The sequence below is a fragment of the Dendrobates tinctorius genome, unplaced genomic scaffold (genome assembly GCF_039654945.1).
Source record: "Dendrobates tinctorius isolate UK_male_01 unplaced genomic scaffold, ASM3965494v1 ptg000019l, whole genome shotgun sequence".
Lineage (NCBI taxonomy): Eukaryota > Metazoa > Chordata > Amphibia > Anura > Dendrobatidae > Dendrobates > Dendrobates tinctorius.
The window spans coordinates 66,453,658-66,473,151 of NW_027361687.1; the positions used below are offsets into that span (position 1 = coordinate 66,453,658).

At 48.1% G+C, this 19,494-nt stretch overlaps 1 protein-coding gene across 6 annotated transcripts in view; it reads right to left on the minus strand.

Moving 5' to 3' along the window:
- LOC141083023 (fibrinogen-like protein 1) overlaps positions 1-19,494 on the minus strand; it is a 145,494-nt gene that overhangs the window by 106,411 nt on the left and 19,589 nt on the right. Inside the window, exon 3 of one of the 6 annotated variants that reach the window (XM_073567164.1) lies at positions 13,806-13,875. The exons of the other annotated variants lie outside the window; for them this stretch is intronic. Coding sequence (XP_073423265.1) covers positions 13,806-13,875 — 70 coding nt within the window. The remainder of the gene's footprint in view (positions 1-13,805; positions 13,876-19,494) is intronic. 6 annotated transcript variants of the gene reach the window in all.

The following is a 19,494-nucleotide window of genomic DNA, read 5'->3' on the forward strand; positions in this document are numbered from 1 at the left end:
TGAAAAATTTGAATACCAGTTGCATGCTTAGACATTTAACCAGCATGCACTTGCAAGCGTGGACACAACACCAAACCTCAAGTGCCACATGTGCAACTGATCACAACGAAGGTAGTCAGCAACGCTACATTGTTTCCCCCACTGTAAGCCCACCGGTTAGCACAGCAGCAAATGTTGAGGTGTCGTTGCAAGGCCACAGCAGTCAGGGAATCCCACTGTTATATCAGCGAAAGACTGATTCTAGGCCATCAGAAAGAACACCAACTCCATCACCATCATCAACCCTCTCAGTCCGCCCTGTCCACCGCATGCAGCTCTCAAGTCCAGCTCACCCTCCCAGACACTGAGTAGGTCAAGAAAGTACTCAGTCTCTCATCCGTGTACACTGGGTTTGAACGCCCACATTGCCAAACTAATCTCGTTTGAGATGATGCCCTTTCGGTTGGTGGAAAGCACAGCTTTCCGCGAACTCATGGCCTATGCAGTACCACGCTATGACCTACCCAGTCGCCACTTCTCTCGCAAAGCCATCCCAGCCCTCCACCATCATGTGAAAGACCGCATTGTCCATGCACTCAAGCAGTCAGTGAGCGGAAAGGTGCACCTCACAACTGATGCATGGTCCAGTCGGCATGGCCAGGGCCGTTACGTGTCCATCACTGCGCACTGGGTTAATGTGGTGGATGCAGGGTCCACAGGGGACAGCGGTGGTGGGACAGTGCTGCCTAGCCCACGGTATAGGAAACAGTTGGCTGTAGGCGTTCGACCCTCCTCCTCCAGAAGCGACAGCTCGTCCACAGAGCGCAGTCGTACGAGCACTCCATCTGCAGCTGCCACTGTTGCACATGATGTGTCCCCCTATCGAGCAGCTAGTGGAAAGCGTCAGCAGGCTGTGTTGCAGATGATGTGTTTGGGCGACAGACACACCGCCGAGGTGCTGGCCGAGTACTTGAAGCGACAAACTGAGTCATGGCTGGGCAGTGTACATCTTGAGGCAGGCAAGGTAGTTAGTGATAACGGCCGTAATTTTGTGGCAGCCATAGCCCTTTCAAAACTCAGCCACATACCTTGCTTGGCTCACACCTTGAACCTGGTGGTGCAGTGCTTCCTCAAAAATTATCCGGAGTTAACAGCCCTGCTCCAGAAGGTGCGAAGACTGTGCGCGCACATCCGCCGGTCGCCTGTACACTCCGTTCGTATGCAGAAGCTGCAGCGATTGCTCCACCTTCCCAACCACCGCCTCATTATCGACAATGCAACAAGGTGGAACTCCACCCTGCACATGGTGGAGCGGCTGTGCGAGCAGAGGCAGGCCATAATGCATTTATGGGAGGATACACGGCCAGGCACTTTGAGAGCAGACATGGAGTTGACAGGTGTGCAGTGGTCGAAGCTGAAAGACCTTTGTAAAGTCCTTCAGTGTTTTGAGGAATGCACACGGCTGGTAAGCGCAGACGCCATCCTAAGCATGAGCATCCCACTTATGCGTCTGCTCATGCAAACTTTGACGCACCTTAAGGAGCAGGCGTCTGCAGCCAATGTTGATGAGGAGGAAGAGGAGGAGGGAATCCTTGATGACATTCAGCCATTGTCTGCTCAGGGACCTCTCCTGGACGAGGTGGAGGAAGAAGAGGAGGAGGAGGAGGAGGAGGAGGAGGAGGAGGAGGAGGAGGAGGAGGAGGAGGATGATGGGGATGATTACTTAGGGGAGGAGGATGCATCTCGTGGGGCAAGTGAAAATGTTGGCGTGGCAAGGTCTGGTACAGGGTTTGTGAGTGACTGGAGGGATGTGGATTTGCCAGAAAGTGCTCCTCCACCCAGCACTCGCAGTGCATCATTGACACCGGGAACATTGGCCCACATGTCAGATTATGCCTTGCGGATCCTAAAAAGGGACCCCCGCATTGCCAAAATGATGAACGATGACGACTACTGGTTGGCCAGCATCCTGGATCCACGCTATAAAGGCAAATTACAAAACATCATGCCACAGGAGAACCTTGACCTAATATTGGCTAATAAACAAGCAACTCTGGTAAATCGGTTGCTTGAGGCATTCCCAGCACACAGCAGCGGTGATGGTTCTCACACGAGCCGTACGGGCCGGGGGCAGCTTGGCAGAGGTGTTCGTGGTGCACACAGCAGAAGTGGCGTTGGAGACAGGGGTTTCATGACAATGTTGTGGACTGATTTTTCAAATACCGCTCACACAACTGGTAATACTGCATCGATGGAAAGTGACAGGAGACAGCAGTTGTCAACTATGGTTACAAACTACTTTTCCTCCCATATCGATGTTCTCCCACACAGGTCATTCCCCTTTGACTATTGGGCCGCTAAACTGGACACCTGGCCTGAATTGGCCCAATATGCCTTACAGGAGCTCGCTTGCCCAGCTGCAAGTGTGCTATCGGAAAGAGTCTTCAGTGCAGCTGGATCAATCCTGACAGAAAAAAGGACCCGTCTGTCAACCCAAAATGTGGATGATCTAACCTTCATTAAAATGAACCACGCATGGGTTTCCAAGGATTTTGTCCCACCTTCCCCTGATGACACATAGGGTGACAGAAAAATGGCTTGCTTTGGTCCACCTCTTCCTGGTACTTCACCTATTTCGCCTTTTGCATCAGTTGAATGTCCAACATCAACATATGCCACTTTCTAAAACTCCCTAACTGTGCTGCCTCCCCCCCCCCCATGGCCGGGGTCACCACCTAGCGCACGACACCGTGCGAGTGCCGTTGCCCTGGACAGGTGGGTAGGCCGACTCTTGGGCGCGGGCACTGGCACAGGGTCCCTCATAGTGCAATCAAGTGTCTGACGGTGGTGGTGCACACCCGCCGTCAGACACACCGCTGTACTATGAGGGGCCCAGTGCCAGTACCGACGCCCACGAGTGGGCCCCCCTTGCTTGGGCAGGGCCCCAGCATTTGCAATCTTTACTTCTCCCTGCTCCTCCGCTGTGTAATCTGGGCCGTCAAATCCATACTGTGCCTGACACCGTCTGAGCCTGCCTCCTGAGACATATATTTTGAATGTGTATGCTATCCATACATGTTATCCGGGGATACGGTACCCTTTCTAACCTTTGTGCAATGACGTGCAATCCATACTGTGCCTGACACCGTCTGAGCCTGCCTCCTGAGACATATTTTGAATGTGTATGCTATCCATACATGTTATCCGGGGATACGGTACCCTTTCTAACCTTTGTGCAATGACGTGCAATCCATACTGTGCCTGACACCGTCTGAGCCTGCCTCCTGAGACATATTTTGAATGTGTACGCTATCCATACATGTTATCCGGGGATACGGTACCCTTTCTAACCTTTGTGCAATCACGTGCAATCCATACTGGGCGTGAGAACGGCTGGCGAGCTGTTAAGCAAGCTACAGCACCTGTCCAGACAAGTACAGGGATTCCCTAGCGAGGAGACTTATTTGATTGTTTTCTATGTTGGGACAGCAATTTTTGGGGAGCACTATACTCTGGAGAATGATAGATGGGGCCCACCATACACTGGAACATTCCAAAGGTGGACATCAGACACTGGAGCAGCATTTACAGGGCCCATTATACACTAGAGCATTAGAAATGGGGCCCATTATGTTTGGAGCATTATTTGGGCCCATAAGACAGTGGAGCTTCATCCATGGGGACCAACATATACTGTAGCATTATGTGGAGCTCATCATATACTGATTCAAACATTATATGGGACCAATGATTTTGTATGGAGAAATAGATGGGCCTCGTCATGAGATGTAAAAAGTGAGGTATTTTTCATTGTACTATACCGCTATTTCTCTGCCGTATCGGAGCATGATGAGTTGTGGTATGTGTTAAAGGGGCGCTCTTTCGCCCAGGGCACATGAAAACCTGCAGCCAGCCCTCCCCCCCCACAACTTTAGCCAAATAACCCCCATTTTTCAGTGCGTAACTTGTATTATGAAGTTAATTAAGGTTGACAAGCTTAAGTAAGAATTGATGCTTTTGGCATTCAAATGGGCACTGTAGGTGTGTTTCCTGTCCTCCTCTCACTGCCGACTTTTATTCCCCATTGACTTACATTGGGTTTCGTGTTTCGGGACGACCCCGACTTTTCCCTATAATCGGACGATCTTGCTCGACCCGACTTTTGGAAAAGTCGGGTTTCACGAAACGAAACGCGACCCTAAAAAAGCAAAAGTCGCTCAACTCTAGACAGGAGCGATAGCCGAGCTCATCCCCAGGCTTCAGTGCCAAAGACTGGACCCTGGAGTCCTAGGCTGTGTGGGTACTAGAGTTCCGCAGCAGAATCCGGGAGGACAGGAGGCCACAGATCCTCTTTCCACAACTGAGACTCGAGGACATAGCAGCACGTGTGTGCCGGAGACGCCATAGAGGAGCGATCCCTGAAGCAGGATACAGCTGCCTGTCATGCGAGTGGAGTTCTACCCAAGTAGCAGACAGGGAGAGGAACTTGGAGTTCACAGCAGCAAGTACCTCAGAATAGCACTAGAGAGGAGGCCACTCAACTCAACTGAATAAGGAGATTCCCAAATTGCTTTCAGGCTGACAGACTCCAGAACCATCTGTAACCTGAGCCCTGGACTGTACCTGCACAGCTCAGTAAAAAGGTAAAAGGAAACTTCACTGTTGTGTCCTCTAGTCATTCCTGTGTCACCTATCCATCATCTTCAAACACAACATCTTCACTACCACAACTGCCCTGAGACAAAGCTCTGCCTGTGGAGAGCTATACCAACTGTGCTGCATCACCATCAATCCCAGAGGATCTGCCTGCAGCACTGTTCACCTCTGATTAGGCACCACAGGTGGCGTCAAACTTAACAGACTTTTTCCCCCTTTGCAAAACATCCCCTTTTTATTGGACGCCCAGGGCCACGGACCATGTCACTGCTGCTGTGACGCTGCCCTTTTAAAGGATCGTCCTGGTACCGAGTACTCCCCACTGCCCTGGCGGGCGCTCCAATCCCCTCTTGGTTCTGTCAGGGGCTTCTGAAAAAAAAAGCTACTGTACAGTTATGCAGCTTAATACTTTTTATTTAGGGTTTTTTTAAAAAATTCTCACTTTATTTTTTCGTACATTGTCCTGATATGGGATATTACTATATTACTTCAGATCACTAGTCTGATACACTGTAGAATCAGATCAGGATCTGACAGGCAGGGAAGGAGGCATCAGCAGGCGCTCACAAGCCATCTTCCCTACATGACCCGGAAGGGCCCTGTGGCAATCTTGGTGCTGGGGTCTCCATGGGGACCATCAGTATGTTGCAACGCGATTGCAATATGCTGATGGAAGCATGCAGGGAGGAGGCTTCACTATGCTGCTGTCTGACAGTGGCATGAGAGGGGTTAAATGCCCACAATAGGTGCTAGCACCGATCGTGGGCATTGCTGATGGGCGTCAGCTATCACATACATCGGACACACACCTGCCACGGCACTCAGCATGAGGCCACGTGATCCTGCCGCTGTACCAATATTGATCTGGGCATGAACGTACCTCCTGCAGAGCAGTACTTGTACAGCGCATGTCACTAAGGGGGCTAAACCACTAATTTGCTTCAAATTAGTCACTGTACAACAATACTATGCCTCTAATAGTTCATATTGAGGCAATTATGATAAATAACTAGAGATTAGCAAATATTTCACAGTTTTGGATTACAAATCCCCAAATTTGCAATATTTGCCGATTCATTTGTTTTATATTCGCCAAACACCATACAAGTCAATGGGAGGGAGAAACAAAAAAAGGCAGCATACACAACACCTTCAACTGGCCCAAAAAAGCTGCCAAAACATGAAGTTAGGGACAGACACCAGGAAAGTGGCCTCAATTTACCCACAGTACAACCTTTAGAATGGCACGGCAACAATTAGCCATACATGAGGTATTGGGTCTGAGCCAGCATTTATAGGTTTCAATTGAACTTCAAATTAAAGGGAAACTGTCACCTCATTTTTGCCCTACGAGATGCGGCCACCGCCATCAGGGGCTCATCTACAGCATTCTATAATACTGTATATAGTCCCTGATGTAACCTGAAAAAAAAAAAAAAAAAAAAAAAAAAAAAAAAACCCACACACACACACAACACTAGATTATAGTCACCCGGGGGTCCACTTCGGTGCCTCCCATCTTCTAGCAATGACATCCTCCCAACTCCTGGCGTGGCTCCTGCACAGGTGTATTTTATCTACGCTGTTGAGGGCAGAGTGAAATACTGCAGTGCGCAGGTGCCAGACCTCTGACCTTTCCTGGCACACTGCAGTATCCCTTGTTGTCTTTGCTGCAGTCACAAGGGGTTAACTAATTTACAACAGGGACCAGTGCGAATGCTACCAGCCCTGCTGTAAACCACTGCCGAATGAATGACTTCAACTCTGCACAGCCTCCCCGGCTGACCGGAGATGAACTAAGTGTGGGAAAGTTTCTGAACTCTTCCCCATGCTCCCGAGTTCACCTCAGGTCAGCCAGGGACTCCAGGCAGCCTCACTGACTACTGCTGATATCACTGAGGCTGCACAGAGTCCCTGGCTGACCTGAGGTGAACTTGACAGTGTGAGAAAATGTTCTGAAACTTTCTCACACTTATGAGTTCATCCCCAGTCAGCTGGTGAGCATGCGCAGACATGATTTCATTCTGCAGTGGTTCACACCTGGGCCGGTAGCATTAGCACCGGTCATGGTTGTAGACTAGTTAACCCCTTATGACGATTGCAGTGGGGGTCCTGACTGAACTGAGGAGACGTATGGATATTGTTGGTTTATTTTACATTTATTACAGGAGAACGATGGCTTCAGTTGGATTGGCAGCATAAATTTGGTCAAAAACTCTTAAAATTTTTAATTGATGTGAGTATTTAACCCTTTACTACTATAGGATTAATAATTGATAGGCGTCTTGTCTTAACACAGCTTAATGTCACCTTTAAATAGCAAGGTGACATTAACCCATGAGCAACAGCTAAAGGCAATGGGACTAGAGAGGCTGGGGCAGATGTTTTTAGCCAAGGGGGGGGGGGGCCAAAACAATTGTTCCTCTCTAGGCTAATGTCTGCCCTCAGTCACTGGCTTTCCCTCTGGTGGAGAAAAACACTGCAGGAGCCCATGCAGATTTACCCGTTAAACACCTACATGTTCCAAATTTTACACACACCAAATTAGTCAAAGACAAACTAAATTAAATGGTTCTGTTCCATCAGGTGCACCACTGCCTTTGCCACCAAATAAACACCCGAGGGGCTACAGACAAGCCGAATGGAAGGGCTTTGTATTGGGGGGGGGGGGGGGGGAAATAATTGTTTTCCTTTTTATGACTAGATGACTAGCACAAAGATGTGGTGACTCATAGCCTGGGTGGACACCATTAGAGCAGGAGTCATTTAGAGTGAGGAACAGAAGGAAGTTGAAGCTTCGCAGGGAATGACACAGACTTGCCGGATGCTTTACCAGAGGCAACTAAACCAGGTGGCGAATGATTGCAAGTCTGGGGCGAAACAGTCAGAAGGAATTGTCATTGTGGCACCCCTGAGGCTCAGTCACCACAGAGGTACTGCACCTTCTCCTAAGGTGGGGTGCCCCACCATCCAGGTAAGGTGGGAACTCCTTTCCACACTCCAACACTCGCACCCCACACAACAGGGTAGTTCTGCACAACCACATTGCGGCTCAGTGCTTAGAGTGTAGCAGAGCACCTTTGGTGATTCCCTGCTTGGAACACTGGATGTGCTGGGAGGTGGGTGGAGTTAAGATACATAAAAGAGTGGGAAAGTGTAGGATGACAGGTCAGTCTGACAGAAGGTCAGTCGGGTAGGAAGTCAGACAGGAGTGAGGATCCCTGGAAGAAGGGATGGAGGAAGGAGTGCTGCAGCTGCCTCAGTGATCTGAGCCAGCTGGCACGGGAAAGGAGTAAGACGTAGAACTGAAACCTAAGCTTCCATGAGAGAGAAAGACAAGTTCGGAACGAAGGAGTAGGAGAACAGAGGACGTGGGTTGGAAGAGGAACCCTGCCTATAGGTTCTCAGCACAAGGCCGGGGCCCGGTCCCCGAGGTTGTATGGACACTTATGGTTCTGCAGCAGACACCGGTGGAGGAGTTGGCTGTAAATGCACTACTCCCATCTAAGACTTGGGGCACAACAGCAACTGGATAGAGAGCCGGGACTCGGGAGAAGGGAGTCCCCGAAGCAGGCTACAGCTGTCTGCCATACAAGTAGAGTTCTTGGGAACATCAGTCAGGAGGAACTCCAGTGTAACTCAGTACTAGGAGATCTTCACACTTTAAGGTGCTATAGAGGAGTCGTTCAGAAAGGTACATGTTGGCGGAGTGTTGGAGAGGAGTGTTCCATCTTGCCTGGAGGTTGACGGAGTCTCTGACCCGGAGGACACGGCCTGGAGGCAGGCACCTTTGTGTACCGCAGACTGAGTAAAGCTTTGGAACTACAAGCCCCAGTGTCCTACATTCATTCTTGAGCCAACCCGCTCAGCACCGCTACATCTGAACACCATCATTTACACCGCCTGCGCCTCTCCTCATCCATTGCAACTACACAGCCCTGTGGCTACAGCTTCACCTGTGGGGAGCTACACCATCTATGCTGTAACACACCAGCCCCAGAGGATCTGCATGCAGCGTCGGCCTAACATCTCACTTGCCGAACACCACAGGTGGCGTCAAACCATTCCACTTAAACTACATTACAAACTCCCATTGATTACTTGGGCGCCCAGGGCCACGGACCAGGTCACCGCTGCTGTGACACATTCCCCCTGACACCGGCCTGGTACCGAGTACCCCACAGCCCTGGGAGGGCGACCCATCATCATGGGGAGGTTGGGCCAGAAAGAATCTGGGAAGCATCTAAGATGGTCTGAATGTGTGCCGCACAGAAGAATCAAAGTAGGAAAAGCTGAGAAAGCCAGTAAAGTTGAATGTGAATTCCATGATGTGCCAACTGTGGATGTAATGTGTGAAGTTCTAAGTAAAGAAAACATTAGAGTTATTCTGGACTGTCTCCATTACTGGGGGTGGGTCGCCTGGAAGAAGGGCCATCGCTGCCTGGGAAGTGCCCAGGGGGACCTGAACCTGGAGACACAGGTATGCTCAGCAGTGGATTATGGACTTGCTTTGGCAAAACTAATGTGTATTTAGTCCTGCCAATAAAGCTTCTTTGAATTACAGTTTTCTGCGAGGGAGAAGGTTGGGACATGGATGCTTTAGTGTCTATGGCCATGACTACTGTCCTGGCATCCCCTTACACATGCATGTTCAGTTTTTTTTTTAATTTTATAATTGCCTGGTATGATCGATCTGATTTGTTTACCAGGAAAAATGGGGAGTAGAAACCTTCCATCCTTCCTGAGGGACCTCCTGGAAAATCGCTTTGTTCACTTGGTCCAATACCTTGCATTTTGTTCCTCTGGGGAGGATCATAGGGGAGTCACAGTTCTGGGGAGGCAATGAACAGAAGTCTATCCTCAGGCCTGACCTGATAAGGTTTAGTATCCCGTGACTGTTGGAAGTTTTTTTTTCAGGCCGGATGGAATTGGGTAGTCTGCTCCCCACCTGGGAGGGACTGTCACTTGGAGGTCTTCCCATCATGAGAGGAGCTTCTAAAGAGAAATGCCTTTTCTTCCTCCTTCCTGTCTGTTCTCTCAGGGGCCTTATTTGGAAAAATTTTATACTCCGAAAGGACTGTTTGTAAGTGGGAGTGGCCAGGTTAGGGAACCCCTTTTTCTTATCCCCTGCCTTCTCAAGGATGTCCTCCAAATAAACTTTTCCTTCACTGGGAATAAAGCATAATTTTAATTTAGGTTGCAGGTCTCCTGGCCAGCATTTAAGCCAAAGTGCTCTACAGGCTTCATTCAAGAGCTGCAAAAAGCTGCTGCCCCCCATACTAAAAAAGGAATGGACTCGAGCATTCTTATCCCTGGGCACCCTATCCCGGGGCTTTTTTCTAGTTGACCCAACCAGATCATGAGGGATCTAGAGGTGCAGGTTGCTGCTATAACAGACCTAGAACCAACACACACACTGTTTTCCATGCACCTCTAAAAAAAAGGAATATAAAAAAAAAAAAAAAAAAATAAAAAAAAAAATAAAATAGAGATATATATCTAACTGGTCTTTTAAGGCTCCCATGTCCTCAGAAGTGGAGGGCAAATTTTTTTGGAGGCCTTTGCTACTGCAACGTCTAGTTTTGGGGCTTTATCCCAGGATGTTGATGCTACCTCCGAGATAAATCCTTTTTAAGAATGGTATAGAAGAATTTTTTCTATTTGGTTTCTCCTACTCTTAAATCAGGGCTTGTATGTTTTTTGTTCAGGGGAAATGATCTCCAGGAAAAAAAAAAAAAAGAAAAAAAAAAAAAGGTACATTACCCACATAGTGGATCTCACCGCCTTAAACCAGGCTTTCTACCTCTAAGGTAAACAGTGGCACCCCCTACTTAGTGTGAAAATGAGGAACATCTGACGAATCCGAGTCCCTATTTGAGCTAGAGGACTCAGATTGCGGGTGCTTGCTGACCTTCTGTTCCCCGACTATCCCCGAGAGAGATATATTTTTTTAATATTAAAATAAAGGAACTGCCAACCGCCGTCCTAATCACTGATCTCAATTTGGAGGCAAAGTTTGGTGTTTCCTTATATAACACCTGTTCTCTGCATGAACAGCAAAGTCCCAGGTAACAGGTAAATCCTTGTTACACATGGGGCAACTTCTGTTTGGTTTTAGCCACACTTTCCTCTGAAGAAAGAAAAAGGGACCCCCAATTACATGGTGAACTTCACGAAGATCACTCACCAATCAGATGCAGCTGTGGGTACTGGTTTTGGAGGAGGAATAAGGTCCATTGATGGGCTTTGAGAATGGAGACTTGTCCACTGTGCCAGATATTTTGCTGTGCTGAGTGGAATGGCTGCTGGAACGTCCACTCCACTTGTTTGAAGAATCAGTTTTAGGCTGCTGCGGTTTTTGCTGTTCTCCATTCTACTGAGCACAGCTAGCTGCAGGAAGCACGTCACCCCGCTCTTGCTATTTGAACAAGCCACCCAGCATCCTTTATACTACTTCTGGTTCCACCACAGAAGTTCCTCCTTGTCAATTGACCTCTCGGGCCATATCAGAGGGCAACTTCAGAGCGTCCGGGTGCATGCTCCAGCCAGATGCCCTGCAATAGCGTATGGTGCAGTGGCTGTGCAATCTCCTGCAAGACACCTTGGTCTCAGTGGTGGTGGCTTCAGGACACTGCGCCAGCCGCAGCAGGGGCCTCCATGCTGCCTGTACTGGTCTGGCTGGGCCTGGACCATCTTCAGAGACAGAAAGCCAACTGATGCACGCAAGGGAGAGGTACCACCCGTTTTATGTGTAGTTTTTTTTTTCGTCCCTGAAGGGTGGATCCCCTCTCTCTGTGGTGCTGTCATGGGGGGGGGGGGGGGGGGGTGTGGTGTGCTTGTTCTCTCAGATCGGTCAGTCAAAAACAGCGGGCATGACAGTTTCCGTTACAGCTGCCACCGGCTCTCAGTCAGCATGATGGGAGCGGTTAAAGAATCCGATATACTATGGTTGGAGACCTGCGTCACAATACTTGGCATTGTAACAGGAGGAAGTTGCAGCCGATTGTCACAGATGTGGTTTGTGGAACCACTGTGCCACAGACCATGGAGAGCCCGGAGGGACGTGACTAAGCAAGCACAGGACTGTTCACTAGAGCCTCTGATTGTGAGGTTAGGTTTTGCTCCCGATGAACACCAGGTGCCACTCCAGGACAGGCCAACAGTTGCACAGCAGCTGGACCCAGAAGGACAGACTGGATGGAGCAGCAGGCAGGATCTGCACCAGAGTGCAGCAGGGACTGGTACGTGTGTGTGTGTGTATATATATATATATATATATAGATATATAGATATATATAGATATATAGCCTCTCAGCCATTGGCTGGGGAGGTTATGGCAAGTGCATGCGCTAGCCCTTTAAGAGGATGAGGTCATGCACGTGTGTCCTAAGGACATGTCTGGAAGCCTGGCTGGGAGCATGCAACGCATGGGGAAGGGAAGAACCAACCACAGCACCGGCAAGTGAAGATGCATGCTGGAAACCCTGCATGTCAGAGCAGAACTGCGGCGTGGTGCTAACACCAATGCAATTGATGGGGTGGCTGATGTTGTCTGCATTTTAGCATGTTGCTCTGGGAATCCCATTGCATGTTGATTGCACATGTGAAGGCTCATACATGTAGTAGTCAACTTATTGCACTTTTACCCCTCTACTCACTTTTTTGCTAAGTTAGCAGATTACATGAATTGGCTCATCCTTTGCGGTGTCAAAAAAAAGCCCAGGCTAGGCAATATTTGCTGCCCCAACAAGCTGCAGACCCGCAAATGCTGCTGACCTCAGTCACAGTTGTGGCTGAGGCTGTATTGCTCTTTGTGGCTGCATCACTACATGTCTGATGTACAGCACATACATAGCCTCCTAGTCTTCCTCCTCCACCTCCTCAGATGATGAACTCAGCTGTGCGCATCTGTGTTCACACCATCTGGGATCTACCACCTCATCCTCTGTGTCATCACACTTACCATCCTTGGAGTCACCCTCCTCCTCCTCTTCCTGCCCTGACAGCACAGTACAGTCTGTGTGAGCCTCAGATATCCAAGTCTCAGTCATGTCCCCCCCCCCCAGGGTTAATGTCTGGTAACAAGGATCAGGATGCTGCAGGGACCCTACTTCGTCCGGCCCCAAATAAGCTGAGAAAAGTGTTGGGCATCGGTGCGGACAATTTCCTCCTCTTGACTCTGAAGCTTTTCAGTACACTTCTGAATCCCATGGCATAGAATGTGTGAACAGCTCTGCACAGTCACCCAACTGTGGTTCCCCACAGTTAGTTGGAGAGTTGTGACCCAGGGATAAGCAAGAGTAATCGGGGTGCCACCTCTGTGGACTCTACTGGGTGTGATGTTGAGGTGGAGTATGAGGAGGAGAGGCCATTTGAAGCTATGTTTGCCATCCACTCAAGCACATGCTCTTTCTGGGCCTCATCAGCAAGGCGTACCGCTGTGAGTGCCAAAGAAAGTGGAGTAGCCCTTCCAGTAACAGAAATCAGTTGTCCTTGTATATGATGTGACGTTATTGGTTCGCCAGCATTTTCAAACCACCACCTATCCCACATACAGCCTGAACAAACCCAATCCCCTCTCCACCACAACCTCACTTTTTCCCCCAGTCATGTTGCTCAGATAGTGTAGTAGAAGCACACTATTAGCAGCCAAAAAAAAAAAAAAAAAAAAAAAAAAAGAAAAGTGTGGATGAGGCCTGTATGACAAAGATACCCTCCAAAGCAAGTTTCAGACACATCTCCACTATGGTATGTTATTTTTTGGGACCTGTGTATGAAGCCTGTATAACAGACTAGATGCTCCAAACAAGAATAAAACACTTGTTGGCCTAGATTTATGGTACTTCCACAAAAACAAGGAAGCCTATACCAAGTAAAATTGTTAATCTATATTTACTAAAATACGTACACAAATAAGAACAAAAGGAGATACAATTAGACTAACTGCTAAAGCTTTCCAATGTTTATGATGATAGCATATGAAATAAAACTAAAGTGTCTACCACTTGCTTTTTCATGCTACAAGACCAAGTCTTAAATAAAGAAGGGCTACACAAGCTCACCTAGAAGGGGGTTTAAAGTGCAATAACAGTGCCACATGAATTCAGGAAGTCCTATCGGAAAACAATCTAGCTTTGTGCAAAATAAGACGCAAAATCATAGTTACTTACCGATAACAGTATTTTTCTGATCCCATGACGGCACCACGGAGAGAGGGATCCGCCCTCAGGGACAGGAAACCTACAGATGAAAAAGGCAGTACCTCTCTCCCGCATCAGTTGGTTTACAGAGCATTACACAGAACTCTCAGCTGCAACTCAAACTGTTATAAAAAAAATCCAACATTAATCAAATTAAGCTTAACAAAGGCACTGCGTGGCCAAGTAGTAACGCTAACTAACTCACTCATGTGCACACCTGTGTGTGAAAGGGAGGGGGATGTACGGGTGCCGTCATGGGATCAGAGAAATACAGTTATCGGTAAGTAACTACGATTTTCTCTATCCCCCATGACGGCACCACGGAGAAAATTACAAAGATTGTACATCTAGGGAGGGACCACCGCCTCCAGGCGAGGTGAGATCAGAAGAGGAGGTCAAGTCTAGACGGTAAGGTTTGAAAAATGTAGAGGGGGGGGGGGGGGGGGAGACCAAGCAGCAGCTCTACACATCTGATCTATTGAAGCGCCGGCTTTCTCTGCCCAGGATGATGCCACTGCCCTGGTTGAATGGGCCCTTACGTCCTCTGGGATGGCCGCCCCGCAGGACGAGTAGGATAAGGTGATGGCTTCTCTTATCCACCTCGCCAGTGTGGACTTCGATGCCTTCTGCCCCTTCCGAGGACCCTGAAAGACAAAGAGCCCTATCCTTCCAAAATTCCCTCGTGGTTGTCAAATATTGGACCAGGCATTTTTTTTTTTTTATTTACATCTGAAGTGTGTAATCTCTTCTGTTTTGTTTTTGGGATCGGGACAGAAAGAGGGTAGGGAGATTTCCTGAGTCCTATGAAAGTGTGAAGACACTGGATCAGTTCTAAGAATTACCCCATCATCCAGAATTTGCATGAAGGGTGAGTGGGCCGACAAAGCTTGTATATCACTAACACGGTGGGCAGAAGTTAAGGCCACTAGGATGGAGGTCTTAGTGACAATATTTTTAAGGGAATTTCCGTTAGGGGTTCGAAGGGAGATTTGGTTAGAGCATTTAGCACTAGGTTTAGATCCCAGGGTGGGGTGGTGTGTAGAGGGATCAGTCTAGATCTACTTGAGGCTCTAATGAATCTCTTAACCCATCTATTTTTGGCTAGGTCGTGGTTATACAGAGCTCCCAAGGCCCGCACCTGTACTTTTAAGGTGCTGGTAGCTAACCCCTTCTCCAACCCCCTTTGTAGGAATTCCAGAATCTTATCTACAGGGATTTCGCCCGTTTCGTCGGAACCTGACACTGACATGAATTTCTTCCACACTTTGCCATATGCTTTGGTGGTTACTGGCTTCCTACTCTGTAGTAGCATGGTTACCAAGTTTGATGAGAAGCCCCTGATGCTTAGGAGCTCCCTCTCAAAAGCCAAGCTGTCAAGTGTAGGTTTTTTATGTGTGGGTGATAAACTGGACCCTGGCATAACAGGTCTGGATTTTCTGGTAGAACCCAGGGTTCTGTCACGGACATTCTTCTCAGCCAGGAAAACCATATTCTCTGTGGCCAGAAGAGCGCCATTACCACTACTGTCGCCTTGTCCTCCTGTATTTTCCTCAGTACTAAGGGAATGAGAGATATTGTGGTGAAGGCGTAGGCCAGATGATAATCCCAGGGTATCGTGAAGGCGTCTAGGGCTACTGGGGCCCCCCCCGGGGGATCGATTGAGCAGAAGGTCTCCAGCTCCCGGTTCTGACTGTTCGCAAATAAGTCTCTGGTTGACCCCAGAGTTTCACGATCTGGTTGAAGACCAACCAGCTTAGTTCCCACTCACCCTGTTTTAGACGTGTCCTGCTTAAAAAGTCTGCCATTCGATTTTCTGAACCTTTTATGTGAAGGGCTGTCAGGGATTCTAGATTGTGTTCTGCCAGGTGGAAAATGGACTTTGTTACCTCCATCAGTGGTCAAGACCTGGTACCCCCCCAGTGGTTTAGGTATGCTACCACTACCTGGTTGTCTGAGAAAACGCTTATGTGATGGGAACGTAGTGAATCTAGAAAATAAACTAGGGCTAGTTTCACTGCCAGCAGCTCTTTCATATTGGAGGAAGCGGACTCTTCCCTGATCCCAGGGCCCCTGTGCCACCTGGTTGACTAGATGTGCACCCCACCCCCAAGGACTTGCGTCCGTAGTTAGGATCTTTGTTGCAGGCAATGCCCAAGGAACCTCCTTGGCTAGGTTGGCTGGAGCTGTCCACCACGTTAAGGAATGCCTTGTTTCCGGCGAGATGTTTAACTGCGTGTCTACAGGTATGCTGTAGGTTCCCCCGTCAGGGACAGGAAACCAACTGATGTGGGAGAGAGGTACCGCCTTTTTCATCTGTAGGTTTCCTGTCCCTGAGGGCAGATCCCTCTCTGTGGTGCCGTCATGGGGGAAAGAGAAAATAAAGAACTTATTGATGGCTGCCAGCGATTTGTTCAAAAAGGTACATAGGTAAACAGCCTTATACTAATGATTGAGTGTGGTTAGCAGCAAGTGTAATGGATAGAATCAGCAGCAGTCAGTCATGTACATACAAAGCAGGGTATACATCCTGAGTGTGCAGAGCCCCAGTGCACGTTTCACAAGTTGCTTCTTTCTGGGGGGGATTTAGTCTTACCAAGTGTGATGGCAGCTTTTTTTTTTATTTTATTTTTTTTTAACTTTTAATGGGTCCTTCTACCTACAGCTCCAGGGGACAGCCATGGGTATGGCCTGAGCACCATGCTATGTCAACCTATTCTTGGGGCTGTGGGAGAAGGATCCATTTTCATCAGATTTGTAAAAGTATCTCATACCTCCCACATTTCAGTCTTATTCACACCCAGTATTTTTTGCATTCTCAACAGCCCCACTGCCATCATTTTTGCAGTCCTTCACCCATCTTTTGCACATCTCCACTTCACTATTTTTGCATGTTGCAATTCTAATGAATGTTTCCTCCATAAAATCCCAGAATATGCATTTCACTATTGAAATAGTCACTTTAACCATGCTTTGCACTTTATGCTATTAATATTTACACATCGTACAACATTGTTGGATCAGGTTTTAGGTCTTGCACTGTCACTTTATATATGTTCATCAGTTATACCCATATTCAGCATATTCATCTTATGGTTTAAGGACCATCATATGTGTATACAATTATGGCTCTGTGTTCCATTATGGAATCTCCCTGTGCACATTTACTATGGTTATTTATGCATAGTATCTTATTCTTCATGCACCAGTGGGGTGCATGCAGGTCCATCTTCCCCTCTCATCCCATGGAACATCTCCACAGCTGCATCGTGGTCTCTTGGTCCGGCATCTGCTCATTTGATCCATGTGGGAGGGCCCTGGGTCACATGGTCAGGATGCCTCAGTGACATGCTGATGGATGGGAGCACAGTGAGCATCCACATGCGCCAATCCACGCACTGTTAATCAATAAATTACTTGTTCAATTTTGTGGACTCATATCTTTCCTTTTATATGATTTTTCATTCATGTGGTGTAAAGCCATTTCTTTAGTCCTTAATTTCTTGCTCCATTGTTGCATTTCACATTTGATGCTACACTTTGTAGTAATTCTTATGACAGGAGGAACTCCATTTAACAATATCCTGCTGACCCCAATCTAACAGGATTATGGATATGCAGCCATGGAAATCCCAACACCAACCCAGCAGGTAAATTAACACAGCAGGAGATGGACTCCAAGTGCATAGTTTCCAAAGTGTGAATTCCACCGTTACCAACTGGACAAAGTTCTGGAGTAACGGAGTCTTGTCAATTTGAATGGGTCCTTTCAGTCTGTCCCTAATCCTAATTTAAGAGCCAGTCTAGAATTAAATTGGCAGCAGATTCACAGTCAATGAAAGCAAGAGCAGATAAACAGGTTCTGAAAACAAAGTTCCATGTTCATCAATAAAAGATTACATGGAAGTCTAGGTGACCTCCTCGAAGATCACCCAGACTTAAATATATTCCGATGGCTTGCTGGTGTGAGGGCATATTGAGCAGTCCATGAGAAGACATCCAGCACAACCACAATAAAAGGCAGTGTCCAAAATCATGCAGACTCCTCTCCAAGTCCAAAGAGCGGGCTGCTCCAACCTCCATTGGTTCAGTCTCTGGCAAGTGACCAGACTTGGGCAGGACAACCAAAACCCCCTGGCATTCGCCACACCTCACAAATTTGGCAGTCCATTTGAATGGAATGGTTCATGGCCTCCCCTGGGGAACAAGGTGGAGAATGCAAAGCCAGAGAATCCTTTAGAGTATCCAAAAGGCCACAGTGAAACTGACACCTGAGAGCTGCATCATTCCACAAAATCTCAGAGGACCATTGCTGAAACTCAGCTGTAGTCTTCTGCATTGTGGCCCCCCTGTGTCAGGTTATAATATAATTAATTTTTATCTCTATAGCACCGACATATTCCGCAGCACTTTACATGTCAGAGGGGACTTGTACAGACAATAGACATTACAGCATAACAATAATCACATAGATCATAGCAGATATCAAGAGTGAGGGCCCTGCAAACAAGCTTAAGCCCCCGTTACACACTGCGATATCGCTAGCAATATCGCTGTAAAGTCACCGATTTTGTGACGTTACAGCAATATTACTAGCGATATCGCTATGTGTGATACTTACCTCCGACCGGCTCCCCCGCTGGTAATTGCTGATCGCGCGAGAAGCTGCTGGACCATTCCTCGTCGTCCACTTCCTGCGGCGCTTCCTGCTGTGACGACGAGCGACGCGTGGAGCCGGGCGGGAGGATGCAGGATCGCCGCGTCTGACAGGTAAGTAGCGATCCCCGTCCCCTGCGATGTCGCTGGTGAGAACTGCCTGAGTGGCAGCTCACTAGCGACCACCCAGCGGTTCAGCAGCGATCCCGACCGCGTCATATCGCTGGTGAGTCGCTAGGTGTAACGGTACCCTTACAATCTATGAGGGGAAAAAAAAAATAAAAAAAATAAAAAAAAGGTAGACACGATAGGTGGGTGGTAACAGTTGCCCTGATTGTATGGACCAGCCATAATGTTAAGTGTGTAACAGTACAGACAGAGGGATAATGCATACATAAAGCATGTAGGAACATGATGCGGGGAACCTGGTTATGGTAAAAACTTTTGGCTGTGCCACACAGGGATAGATTAGGTTAGTGTGCTGAGGCGGTAGGCCAGTCTGAATAAATGCGTTTTCAGGGCACACTTAAAATTGTGGTGATTGGGGACTAGTCGTATTGACCTGGGAAGTGCATTCCAAAGAATTGGCGCAGCACGTGTATAGTCTTGGAGACGGGAGTGGGAGGTTCTGATTGAGGATGCTAACCTCAGGTCATCAGCAGAACAGAGGGCATTGGTAGGGTGGTATAATGAAACAAGGGAGGAGATGTAGGGTGGTGCTGAGCCATGGAGAGCTTTGTGGGTGAGGGTAGTAAGTTTGTACTTGAGTGGATGGGGAGCCAGTGTAATGACTTGCACAAGGTAGAGGCATCGGTGCAACGATTGGCGAGATATATGATCCTGGCTGCAGCATTCAAGGCAGATTGAAGGGGGGGGGGGGGGGGGGAAGAGTTTGGTAAGAGGGAGACCGATTAGAAGAGAGTTACAATAGTCGAGATCAGAGTGAATAAGAGAAACAGTAAGTTTTTGCGGAGTCAAAAGTAAGAAAAGGTCAAATTCTAGAAAT